The 13737-nt window shown below is 47.3% G+C and overlaps 1 protein-coding gene across 1 annotated transcript; it reads right to left on the bottom strand.

Annotated features, from left to right (window-relative positions):
• Positions 1–330: 330 nt before the first annotated feature.
• LOC101059707 (putative uncharacterized protein encoded by LINC01356) lies at positions 331–1840 on the bottom strand. Its single transcript, XM_003949515.6, has one exon. The coding sequence runs from the start codon at positions 1425–1427 to the stop codon at positions 918–920; it is 510 nt and encodes a 169-aa protein (XP_003949564.1). The 5' UTR covers positions 1428–1840; the 3' UTR covers positions 331–917.
• Between the last annotated feature and the right edge of the window lie 11897 nt (positions 1841–13737).

Genomic DNA, 13737 nt, shown 5'->3' with positions numbered 1-13737 from the left:
ACCAGCCTGGCCAAGATGCTGAAACCCCGTCTCTACTAAAAATACAAAAAAATTAGCCGGGCATGGTGGTGGTCACCTGTAATCCCAGCCACTCGGGAGGCTGAGGCAGAGAATTGCTTGAACCCGGGAGATGGAGGTTGCGATGGGCCGAGATCGCGCCACTGCACTCCAGCCTGGGCGACAGAGCGAGACTCGTCTCAAAAATAATAATAATAATAATAATAATAATAATAAGGTTCACGTACTACAAAGCAGAGAACAGGGACGGGAAGGAATTAGAAGAGAATTTCTATGGGCAGAGCAAAGTCATGAGTCATGGGAATCACGAACTGGGGAGAATTATTTGTCAGGTTTAATTAAAGGAAGAGGAACAAATAGAGTTTAAAGATTAGAAGGTTACAGGTGGCACGCCACAATCCCCAAAACAAACCCCACCTCGGCTCAGCCCCAGTCACCTCCCAAGGGGGTATATCTTGCCCAGAGAGCCTGAAGGCAGGGGCATTTGTTTTTACAGCCCAGTCACTATTCTTCCAGACAAAAAAAGCATTTCCTGTGAGGATTAAGTGATTACCCCAGGTCACCTGGCCACATTCCTCTCCGGGAGCCGGTGGCCACACCACCTGGCCGCCCCTCCACTAGCGCCGCGCTCCGAGGTCACGCAGCTGCCTGCGAAGCCCTCTGTGAGGCCGCCTCCCACCCCCTGGAGACGTGGTCTCCCCGCCCGCGAGGGTCCCTCCGACCCCACCCGGGCAACTAGGGCACCGCGGGCTGTTACCCAACTAACCATTAAGCGCGGAGCCGAGCGCGTGCGTGGCACGGAGGGGCGGGGCGGGTCTGGTTTGCGCTCTCGGCACCATGCGGCCCCCAAGACGTAGAGCTTGCCTGCCTCGGTTTGAAGGGACCGCTGGGCTGCCTGATTACGCGCCCCCGGCCGAGCCTGCGCACTGGGGACGCAGTCGGCCCTCGCGTCCTCTGCTGCCCGAAACAAGCGCGTGGAAAGCTTGGTCGGGGCTTCTCACAGCGGCGCGCACAGACTGGTTCTCCCCCCGCGTCTCCCGGGAGCGTCGCCGCCACCTGCACGCGTCCGGCACACAAACGTCGGTCTCACCCCTTAGTTTCTGGAAGAGAAAAAGGAAAAGCCACCGAGAGGCCTGACCCTGAGGGGTCGGGGGGAGATGCGGGCGCGTAGTAGAGGGAAGCGACTGAGGAGCGGGGACTGGGCAGCATTTGAATGGATGCGGGTGCCGCTGGCACCCGGGAAGACGCCCGGGAGCCGGCGCTGGGGAGCCGGGCATGGGCTGGGATGTGTTTGGATTCCAATCTGGGCCTGACACCAGTTCAGTGACCTCGGGAAGTTCCCCAACCCTGCGGGCCTGTTTCCTCCCTCTGAAGTGGCGACAGTAGTAGAACCGACCTCGTAGGCTCATCGGGAGGTCCTGATGGGAGAACCCATGCAACTTGCCGCCACAGAGCCAGGCCCGCGGCGATTGGCTCCTGGTGGGTATTAAAGACGAGTCGGGAAAGAAGAGCAGGTAAGAGGGTGGGGAGACTGGCCCAGTGGGTTGGGGTGTGCACCTCGGCCACGTGGAAAAGCGAGAATGCAGGGGCCGGACGCTTATGGACGATGCATATGTGGGGCCGGATAGAATTGTGGCAGGCGGCGCTGGGGCTGATGCGCCTCACCCAGATTATCCTCTGTAATCCTCACAGCCCTGTGAAGTGGGCCCTGCCATGAACATTTTGTAAATAAGGCACCCGAGGCTCAGAGAGGTGAAGTAACTTTCCAGACAGCCCAGCTTGTCAGCGGCCAGCATTTGAAGTCACACTCCAGAGCCTGTTTTTATCATAATAGCCGCTGTGACCGCATAACCAACGTGTGTGTTGAAGTGATCAAATAACCATGGGGTGGTCTCTGATGTCCAGGACTTTTGAGAAATACTGAAAAAGTATGAGGCAAGGCCCCTGCCTTCAAAGAGCTTGCAAGTTTATGGGAGAGACTGAGTCAGGCGCAAATTAACCAACATCTGTTGAGCACTTACTGCTTGCCAGGACCCTGCCCTTCTCTCACTGTCTTCCTCCCTTCCAGGACTCACCCCCTCACTTCCCCTTCCCCTCAATTCTCACAAGAGATTGAAGAAGGGTAGAGACTGGAGGATGAGGCTGGGCGCGGTGTCCCATGTCTGTAATCCCAGCTCTTTGGGAGGCCGAGGCAGGTGGATCACCTGAGGTCAGGAATTCAAGACCAGCCTGGCCAACATAGCGAACCCCCCCCCCCTACTAAAAATACAAAAATTAGAAGGGTGTGGTGGCACTCGCCTATGGTACCAGCTACTCAAGAGCCTGAGGAGGGAGAATCACTTGAACCTGGGAGGCGGAGGTTGCAGGGAGCTGAGATCATGCCACTGCACTCCAGCCTGAGTGACAGAGCGAGACTCTGTCTCAAAAAATAAAAAAATAGGCCGAGCACAGTGGCTCACGCCTGTAATCCCAGTACTTCAGGAGTCCGAGGTGGGCGGATCATGAGGTCAGGAGTTCGAGACCAGCCTGGCCAACATGGTGAAATCCCGTCTCTACTAAAAATACAAAAATTAGCCTGGCGTGGTGGTAGACACCTGTAATCTCAGCTACTCAGGAGGCTGAGGCAGGAAGAATTGCTTGAACTTGGGAGGCAGACGTTGCAGTGAGCCAAGATCATGCCATTGCTCTCCAGCCTGGGCGACTCTATCTCAAAATAAATAAATAAAATAATTAAACAGATAAAAATAAAAAATGGTGGTGGGACAATTGGGTATCCATATGCAGAAGAATGAATTTGCATGAAATTGACTTAAAATTCATCAATAACAGAGCTAAACTGTAAAACTCTTAGAAGAGAATATACAGATAATCTTTTTTTTTTTTTTTTTTTGAGATGGAGTCTCATTCCGTCGCCCAGGCTGGAGTGCAGTGGCGCAATCTCGGCTCACTGCAAGTTCAGCCCCCGGGTTCATGCCATTCTCCTGTCTCAGCTTCCCGAGTAGCTGGGACTACAGGCGCCCGCCAGCACGCCCGGCTTTTTTTTTTTTTTAGCATGTGGGAGCAACTTACCCACATTTCGGTTACACTAGTATGGCTACAAAAAAATTTTTTTTAAGGAAAAAAGTATTGGTGAGAATGTGGAGAAATTCAAACTTCATACTTTGCTGATGGGGATGTAAAATAGGGCAGCTACTGTGGAAAACAGTTTTGTGGTTCCTCAAAAAGAAAGAATTACCATATGACGCAGCAATTCTGCTACTGAAGCAGCGTCGTTTTCTGGGGTAAATACCTGAGGTTCCTCGTCTAGTGCCAAGAAGATTAAGGACATGGATACACACAAGGAGCGAGTTTAGGAGAGGAGATTTCATAGGCAAAAAAGGGAGAAAAGGTCTCTCATGAGAGAGTGGGGCGCTCGAATGGGAATTCCAGCCTAGGGCAGAGTGCACCCGATTTTATAGGTAGGCTTAAGAAGGCAGTGTCTGATTTACATAGGGTCCAAAGATTGGTTGGACCAGGTGTGACGTTTACATAACACGCCAGGTAAACTGGCTTCTCCACCCTAATCTTATTATGCAAATGGAATCTTTGCCTGGTTGGCACCATGTTGCCTGCTCCTTACTGCACACGCGGCTAGCAAAGAGAAGGGAAGATGGAGCCGCCATTTTGAACATGCCTAGTCCCAGGTAGCCTTTTCCTATTGGCACAACTGCTGGCGTTCACCCCTGCAAGCTTCCAGCTTGCTTGTCTATGTTTGCAGCTTGATTTTACAGGATGTTCTTTGTTACAAAAGAAAATTATCTGGGGGCTGTTTTTCATTAAAAGGAAAACCTTACCAAGGACTCCTGTAGCTTACCTGCCTAAATAATTTATTCTTAATGCCTATATCACTACTAGGTATATTACCAAAATAAAACCGGTATTCAAACAAACACTTGTACAGCAGCACTATTCACAGTAGCCAAAAGTTGGAAACAATTCACATGTCCATCAATGGATGCATAGATAAACAAATATATTATGCAGCTATAAAAGGGAATGAAGTACTAATAAATCCCACAATGTGGATAAACCTTAAAAATATATAAGTGAAAGAAGCCAGAAACTAAAGGTTCAAAATTGTATGTGCGATAATTTCAAGGCATTTGAACCAGAGCAACTCCAACTTGAATAGGGACTGGGAAAAATAAGGCTGAAACCTACTAGGCTACATTCCTGAGATGGTTAAGCATTCTAAGTCATAGGATGAGATAGGAGGTCAGCATAAGATACAGGTCATAAAGACCTTCCTGATAAAATAGCTTGGAGTAAAGAAGCCAGCCAAAACCCACTAAAACCAAGATGGCCCAGAGAGTGACCTCTGGTCATCACTACTACACTCCCACCAGCACCATGAGAGTTTACAAATGCCATGGCAACCTCAGGAAGTTACCCTATATGATCCAAAAAAGGGAGGCATGAATAATCCACCTCTTATTTAGCATATAATCAAGAAATAACCATAAAAATGGGCAACCAACAGCCCTCAGGGTGCTGTCTATAGAGTAGCCATTCTTTTATTCCTTTACTTTTTAAATAAACTTGTTTTCACTTTATGGACTTGCCCTGAATTCTTTTTTGCACGAGATCCAAGAACCCTCTCTTGGGCTCTGGGTCAGGACCCCTTTCCATTAACAATTTCATTGCATGAAATACCCAAGATAGGTAAATCCATAGAGACAGAAAGCAGATTAGTGGTTGCCAGGGGCTGGGGATAGGGAGAAAGGGAGTTGTGTCCGGAATTGGTGGGTTCTTGGTCTCGCTGACTTCAAGAATGAAGCCGCGGACCCTCGCAGTGTTACAGCTCTTAAGGTGGCGCGTCTGGAGTTTCTTCCTTCTGGTGGGTTCGTGGTCTCGCTGGCTCAGGAGTGAAGCTGCAGACCTTTGCGGTGAGTGTTACAGCTCTTAAGGCGTTGCTTCTGGAGTTGTTCGTTTCTCCCAGTGGGCTCATGGTCCCGCTGGCTTCAGGAGTGAAGCTGCAGATTTTCGCGGTGAGTGTTACAGCTCATAAAAACCAGTGTGGACCCAAACAGTGAGCAGCAGCAAGGTTTATTGCAAAGAGTGGAAGAACAAAACTGCCACAGTGGAAGGGGACCGGAGCAAGTTGCCACTGCTGGCTGGGGCAGCCTGCTTTTATTCTCTTATCTGGCCCCACCCACGTCCTGCTGATTGGTAGAGCCAAGTGGTCTGTTTTGACAGGGCGCTGATTGGTGCGTTTACAATCCCTGAGCTAGATACAAAGGTTCTCCACGTCCCCATCAGATTAGTTAGATACAGAGTATAGACACAAAGGTTCTCCAAGGCCCCACCAGAGCAGCTAGATACAGAGTGTCGATTGGTGCATTCACAAACCCCTGAGCTAGACACAGGGTGCTGATTGGTGTGTTTACAAACCTTGAGCTAGATACAGAGTGCTGATTGGTGTATTTACAATCCCTGAACTAGGCATAAAGGTTCTCCACGTCCCCACCAGACTCAGGAGCCCAACTGGCTTCACCCAGTGGATCCCGCACCGGGGCTGCAGGTGGAGCTGCCTGCCAGTTCCGCGCTGTGCGCCCGCACTCCTCAGCCCTTAGGTGGTCGATGGGACTGGGCACCGTGGAGCAGGGGGCGGCGCTCATCGGGGAGGCTCCGGGCCGCATAGGAGCCCATGGAGGGGGTGGGAGGCTCAGGCATGGCGGGCTGCAGGTCCCGAGTCCTGCCCTGCGGGCAGGCAGCTAAGGCCCGGTGAGAAATCAAGCGCAGCGCCGGTGGGCTGGCACTGCTGGGGGACCCAGTACACCCTCCACAGCCACTGGCCCGGGTGCTAAGCCCGTCATTGCCCGGGGCCGGCAGGGCCGGCCGGCTGCTCCGAGTGCGGGGCCCACCAAGCGCACGCCTACCCGGAACTCCAGCTGGCCCGCAAGCGCCGCGCGCAGCCCCGGTTCCCGCTCGCGCCTCTCCCTCCACACCTCCCTGCAAGCTGAGGGAGCCGGCTCTGGCCTTGGCCAGCCCAGAAAAGGGGCTCCCACAGTGCAGCAGTGGGCTGAAGGGCTCCTCAAGTGCCGCCAAAGTGGGAACCCAGGCAGAGGAGGCGCCGAGAGCGAGCGAGGGCTGTGAGGACTGCCCTGCCAGCACGCTGTCACCTCTCAGAGTGACTGCTTAATGGATATGGAGTTTTCTTTTGGGGTGATGAAAATGATTTGGAACTTGATATAAGTGGTGATTGTGTTACCAGAGAGGTGTCCGATTCCAGACCCCTCCAGAGTAAACTGAAAGCCAGTTTTTAGGAAAGTAAAGGAATAAGAGAATAGCTACTCCATTGACAGAGCAGCCCCAAAGGTGCTGGTTGCCCATTTTTATGGTTATTTCTGGTTCAAACGTCTCTGACAGTTGCATGTGCTATTGTGAAATATATATTTGGTCTTCTTCTCCATTTCCTGGTGGCATACAACTTCTAAAATCCTTGGAACCTCCAAAGAGATGTGTCTTTTTATATGTTAATGAGTTGACTGATGGTTGGGGACTCCTGGATAGCTTCAGGATTGAGGGCTGGTCACAGGAAAGACCAAACCTTGATGAGAGAGTTGGGACTTGCAGGCACACCCCTCAATCTCCACGAAGGGGAGGAAGGCTGAAAGTTATGCTGATTACCAATGACCAATGATTTAATTACTCATGACTACATAAGGAAGCTTTCATAAAAACGCGAAAGGACTGGGTCCAGAGAGCTTCGAGTTAGTGGAACACGTGGAGGCACCTGGAGGGTGTCATGCCCTGCCAGGGCATGGAAGCTTCATGCTCTTTCCCACATAAGCATTTCTTTCATCTGGTGTTCAACAGTCTCATTTGTAATATCCTTTATAATAAACCAGTAAATGTAAGTAAAGTGTTTTCCTGAGTTCTGTGAGCCACTTTAGCAAATTAGTTGAACCCAAAGAGAGGGTAGTGGGAATCTTGATTTACAGCAGGTCAGTTAGAAGCACAAGTAAAACAACCTGGGCTTATGATTGGCATTGGAACTAGGGGCAAGCTTGTGGGACTGAGCCCTCACCTGTGGGATCTGACACTATCGCCAGGTGGATAGTGTGACAGTTGAGTTGAATCAGAGGACACCCAACTGGTGTCCACTGAAGAATGGATTGGTTACTGTTGGGGAGAAATTCCCACACACATTTTGGTTACCAAGAGTCACAGAATGGTGAATATACTAAAAACCATTGAAATGTACACTTTAGGCCGGGCGCGGTGGCTCCTGCCTGTAATCCCAGCACTTTGGGAGGTCGAGGTGGGTGGATCACAAGGTCAGGAGTTCAAGACCAGCCTGGCCAATATGGTGAAACCTCGTCTCTACTAAAAATACAAAAAAATTATCCGGGCATGGTGGCACATGCCTGTAATCCCAGCTGCTTGGGAGGCTGAGGCAGGAGAATTGCTTGAATCCAGGAGGCAGAGGTTGCAGTGAGCTGAGATCGCGCCACTGCACTCCAGCCTGCATAACAGGGCAATATTCCGTCTCAAAAAAAAAAAAAAAAAGAAAGAAAGAAAGAAATGTACACTTTAGCTGGGCATAGTGGCTCACGCCTGTAATCCCAGCACTTTGGAAGGCCGAGGTGGGCAGATCACCTGAGGTCACGAGTTCGAGACCAGCCTGACCAACATGGAGAAACCCCATCTCTATTAAAAATACAAAAATTAGCCAGGTGTAGTGGCACATTCCTGTAATCCCAGCAACTCAGGAGGTTGTGACAGGAGAATCGCTTGAACCCGGGAGGCGGAGGTTGCGGTGAGCCAAGATGGCGCCATTGCACTCCAGCCTGGGCAACAAGCGTGAAACTCCGTCTCAGAAAAAAAAAAAAAAGAAATGTACACTTTAAGATGGTTGATTTTGTGACATGAATTCACCGGACTTAAAAAACAAACAAACAAATAAATACAAAGAAACACATTTTCCATGAATCTCGTGAAGCTTTTGGGAGGGGCTCTAACAGTATATTCATAGGATCATATCTAATTTTTTTTTTTTAAGATGGAGTCTTGCCCTGTCACCCAGGCTTGAGTCCAGTGGCGTGATCTCAGCTCACTACAACCTCCACCTCCGAGGTTCAAGCAATTCTCCTGCGCCTCAGCCTCCTGAGTAGCTGGGATTACAGGTGCACACCACCATGCCCGGCTAATTTTTGTTATTATTATTATTTTTTTAAGTAGAGATGGGGTTTCGCCATGTTGGCCAGGCTGGTCTTGAACTCCTGGCCTCAAGCGATCTGTCCACTTCGGCCTCCCAAAGTTCTGGGATTACAGGCATGAGCCACCGCGCCCGGCTGGATCGTATCTAATTTTATAATTTTAACTTTTTATTCTTTTCTTGAAGAGGGCCGCTGTGGTAGACACTATAAGCACCCCCTCCCAAAGATGTCCATGTTTTAATCCTTGAAACCTGTGAATATGTTATGTAATATGACAAAGGGTAATTAAGGTGACAGATAGAATTAAGGTTGCTAATCAGCTGGCCTTAAAATAGGGAGATTATCCTGGATTGTCTGGGTGAACCGAGTATAATCAAGAGTCCTTAAAATGGAAGAAGGTGACAGAGAGGAGGTCAGAGTGAAGCAATCTAAGAAGGACTTATCTGTTGTTGCTGGTTTTGAAGATGGAGGAAGAAGCCACAACTCAAGGAATGCAGATGGTCTCTAAAGCTGGAAAAGACAAGGAAACTGATTTTTTCCCAGAGCCTCCAGAAAGGAACACAGCCCTCTTGACGCTTGAGTTTTATTTAGCCCAGTGAGTCCTGTCTGGACCTTTTAACTACAGAGCTGTAAGAGAAATTTGTGTTGTCTAAAGCTACAAAGTTTGTGGTAATTTGTTATAGCAGTGATAGAGAACTAATACAGCCACCTTAGATGTGCATACTTCAGGCCCTGCAAAACTTTTATCTTCCGCTGACAGGGAATATAAAGAGTACAGGCTTTGAAGTTGGAAAACCTGGTCTCGTAACTTACTTGCTGTGTTACTGTAGGCAAATCGCTGAACTCTTCCAGGCCTTAGTTTCTTCACAGGTACATTGGAGATAGTACCTACAAACCTGATCTATTGTGCAGATCAAAAGAGAAAGTGATTAATAAAACTTGGAAAGTGCTCTAAAAATGTTCATGTGTCATTTTAAGTTGTTAATAAAGAGTATTAGAGTGACTAAGTGACTCCATGCTTATTAGCTGGAAAAATAGAAGTAGGAGAGCCGATTCTCTGGGACATGCCTGTAGTCCCAGTTACTTGGAAGACTGAGGTGGGGAGAATTGCTTGAGTCCAGCCTGGGTAACATGGGGAGATCTGTCCCTAAAAAATGAAAAAAGGAAAAACAGTTGGAGGGTAAGAAAAGGAAACCAGTTTTGATGAGCTAGCCAAGTTGATTAAAATAAAGCAGATACAATTCTTACTGTTTTTCCAGATGTCTTCCTGATTTTTTTTCTTTTTTTTTTTTTGAGACGGAGTTTCGCCCTTGTTGCCCAGGCTGAAGTGCAATGGCATGATCACAGCTCACCGCAACTTCTGCCTCCCAGGTTCAAGCAATTCTCTCAGGTTCAAGTGATTCTCCTGCCTCAGCCTCGCAAGTAGCTGGGACTACAGGCATGTGCCACCAGGCCCGGCTAATTTTGTATTTTTAGTAGAGATGAGGTTTCTCCATATTGGTCAGGCTGATCTCGAACTCCCCACCTCAGGTGATCTGTCCGCCTTGGCCTCCCAAAGTGCTGGATTACAGGTGTGAGCCATCACGCGGCCTGTCTTCCTGATTTTAAGCCAGTGCAAGATAGGAATTTTAGAGCTGAAAGGAGCTTGAAAATCACATAGCCTGGCCGGGCGCAGTGGCTCATGCCTGTAATCCCAGCACTCTGGGAGGCCGAGGTGGGCGGATCACGAGGTCAGGAGATCAAGACCATCCCGGCTCACACAGTGAAACCCCGTCTCTACTAAAATTACAAAAAAATTAGCTGGGCGTGGTGGCAGGCCCCTGTAGTCCCAGCTACTCGGGAGGCTGAGGCAGGAGAATGGCATGAACCCTGGAGGCGGAGGTTGCAGTGAGCCAAGATCGTGACACTGCACTCCAGCTTCGGCAACGAGTGAAACTCCATCTCAAAAAAAAAAAAAAAAAAAAGAAAAAAGAAAGATGTTCTTTTTGTTGTTGTTTTTTTTTCTTTTTTTTTTTTTTGAGACGGAGTTTCACTCTTGTTGCCCAGGCTGGAGTGCAATGGCGCGATCTCGGCTCACTGCCACCTCTGCCTCCCAGGTTCAAGCAATTGTCCTGCCTCAGCTTCCCGAGTAGCTGGGATTACCGGCATTCGCCACCATACCCAGCTAATTTTTTTGTATTTTTAATAGAGACGGGGTTTCACCATGTTGGTTAGGCTGGCCTAGAACTCCCGACCTCAGGTGATCCGTCCAGCTCGGCCTCTCAAAGCACTGGGATTACAGGCGTGAGCCACCGCGCCTGGTGAGAAAGATGCTCTTAACCCTATTTCACCAATAATAAAACAAAAAGTGTTCTTTTTGTTTTTGTTTTATTGAGATGTAATTCACATAACATAAAATTCACCATTCTAAAGCGCACACTTCAGTGGTTTTTAGAAAATTCCCTATGTTGTGTAACCATCACCATTACTCTCAAAACATTTCCATCAACTGCGCCCCCCCACCGAAAAAAACCATACTATTAGCAGTTAGTCCCAATTTCCCCCTTCTCCCATCCCTTAGCAACTACTAATCTGTCTATGGATTTGCTTATTCTGGATATTTTATATACTGTAAATTGAATTATTAGCATAATATTTTCAAAGTTCATTCATATTGTAGCATGCATCAGTACTTCATTCCTTTTATGGCTGAATAATAATCCATTGTATGGATGTATTACATTTTGTTTATCCTTTAGTTAGCTGATGGACATTTGGATTGTTTTCACTTTTTGGCCATTATGAATAAAGCTGCTATGAACATTCATTTACAAGTTTTTGTGTAAACATATATTTTCATTTCTCTTGAGTATATGCTCAAGAAGTGGAATTGCTGGTTCATATGATAACTCTGTGTTTATCTTTTTGAGAAACTGCTAAACTGTTTTCCATAGCAGCTGTACTTTCCACCAGCAATATATGAGGGTTCCAATTTTTCCACATTCTTTTTAACACTTGTTGTTTTCTCTTTTTGAAAATATTGTTACTATAGTCAACCTAATGGGTGTAAAGTGATTTCTCATGTAATTTGTTTAGTTTTATTTTTGGAATAGCATTTCCCACTCTTTTTATTTAATTTAAAATTTTTTTTTTTTTTGAGACGGAGTCTCACTGTGTTGCCCAGGCTGGAGTGCAGTGGCGTGATCTTGGCTCACTGCAACCTCTTCCTCCTGGGTTCATACAGTTCTCCTGCCTCAGCCTCCCAAGTAGCTGGGATTACAAGCATGCGCCACCATGCTCAGCTAATTTTTGTATTTTTAGTAGAGACAGGGTTTCACCATGTTGGCCAGGCTGGTCTCGCACTCCTGACCTCATGATCTGCCCGCCTCGGCCTCCCAAAGTGCTGGGATTACAAGCGTGAGCCACCGCTCCTAGCCCATTATGGTACTTTAGATGACCACAGTTATAAAGTTGGGTCACATAATTGTCAACCATAGTGATATGTGTTTATACATTTCCCCTTTCGACCTATTTCTTTTTTCTTTTTGAGACAGTTTCGCTCTTCTTGCCCAGGCTGGAGTGCAATGGTGTGATCACCTGATCAAAGTCAGGAGTTCGAGACGAACCTGAGCAACATGGAGAAACCCCATCCCTACTAAAAATACAAAATTAGCTGGGTGTGGTGGTGCATGCCTGTAATCCCAGCTACTCGGGAGGCTGAGGCAGGAGAATCGCTTGAACCCCGGAGGTGGAGGTTGCGGTGAGCTGAGATCGCACCATTGCACTCCAGCCTGGGCAACAACAGTGAAACTCCGTCTCAAAAAAAAAGTCGATAAAAATAAATAAGTAAATCTAATAATCTGATTTTAAAATGGGAAAAACTCCGTCTCAAAAAAAATATGGTTCATCTGGTTGTAACTGTTATAGCCATGTAACTGTAATTAGTGTACGTGTTTATGCTTGCAAAAATAGGTATGTTATACTGAGTATTTTGTTGTGTAAAGTGACCTATGAAGCGTTGTGTCATGACTTTACGTGTCTCAAATAAATCCCCTTTTAAAAATGTAAATAAGGCCGGGTGGGGTGGCTCATGCCTGTAATCCCAGCACTTTGGGAGGCTGAGGCGGGTGGATCACGAGGTCAGGAGATTGAGACCATCCTGGCTAACACAGTGAAACCCCGCCTCTACTAAAAATACAAAAAATTAGCCGGGCGTGGTGGCTGGCGCCTGTAGTCCCAGCTACTCGGGAGGCTGAGGCAGGAGAATGGCGTGAACCCGGGAGGCGGAGCTTGCAGTGAGCCGAGATCGTGCCACTGCACTCCAGCCTGGGTGACAGAGCAACACTCCCTCTCAAAAAAAAAAAAAAAAAAAAAAGTAAAAAAATGTAAATAAATACCTTTTAAATAATTTTTAAAATTAGTTTTCCAGAATGATAGTTTTGGAATGTTGAGCTTTCAGGATTTCAACACTTGAGGTTATGCCTTTTAGGATTATGATCAGCTTCCTGTCTCTTAAGAATGAAAACAAGCAAGCACATACACTCTCAGCACTTTCAGCCAGAATTTTAATGGAGGTTCTCGTGAGTTCGATAAGGCAAAAATAATAATAATTATTATTATTATTTAGCTGGGCGCAGTGGCTCACGCCTGTAATCCCAGCACTTCGGGAGGCCGAGGCGGGCGGATCACGTGAGGTCAGGAGTTCCAGACCAGCCTCAACATGGAGAAACCCCCCGTCTCTACTAAAAATACAAAATTAGCCGGGTGTGGTGGTGCATGCCTGTAATTCCAGCTACTCGGGAGGCTGAGGCAGGAGAATTGCTTGAACCCGGGAGGCGGAGGTTGCAGTGAGCCGAGATCGCACCACTGCACTCCAGCCTGGGCAACAAGAGCGAAACTCCGTCTCAAAAAAAAAAAAAAAATTAAAGACATCAAGATTGGAGGCCGGACACAGTAGCTCACGCCTGTAATCCCAGCACTTTGGGAGACCTAGGTGGGTAGAAATTCTGTCTCAAAAAAAAAAAAAAAAAAAAAAAAAAAAAATAGATTGGAAAGGAAGAAGTAAAATTCTAGTCACAAACAACATGGTCATCTTTACAAAAAATCATTTGGAATCTACAAAAAGGCTAATAAAACTTAGCAAGTTTGTAAGAAACAATAAAAATCAATTGTATTTTTATATAGAATTAGCAGACATTTTTAAGTAGATAATAAAATCAGTGCTATTTTCTTTCTTTCTTTTTTTTTATTATTATTTTTAGTAGAGACGGGGTTTCACCGTGTTAGCCAGGATGGTCTCCATCTCCTGACCTTGTGATCTGCCCACCTCGGCCTCCCAAAGTGCTGGGATTACAGGTGTGAGCCACCGCACCCGGCCTAAATCAGTACTATTTTCAATAGGAGCAAAACAGTTAAAATTTAGGAATAATTACGACAAAAGATTTGTAAGGCCTGTACACTGAAAGCTATAGAACATTTCTGAGAGAAATAAGAGACCTAAATAGATGGAGAGATAATATCATGTTCATGAATTGGAAGA

Source organism: Pan troglodytes, chromosome 1, assembly GCF_028858775.2.
Source record: "Pan troglodytes isolate AG18354 chromosome 1, NHGRI_mPanTro3-v2.0_pri, whole genome shotgun sequence".
NCBI classification, from domain to species: domain Eukaryota; kingdom Metazoa; phylum Chordata; class Mammalia; order Primates; family Hominidae; genus Pan; species Pan troglodytes.
The sequence above is the reverse complement of the archived record's forward strand: the minus strand, read 5'-3'. Positions and strand labels throughout refer to the sequence as shown.

What these genes read in the sequence shown, in the direction of transcription:
- LOC101059707 (XM_003949515.6), bottom strand. Translation starts at nt 1,427, where the DNA reads ATGAGCCTACGAGGTCGGTTCTACTACTGTCGCCACTTCAGAGGGAGG.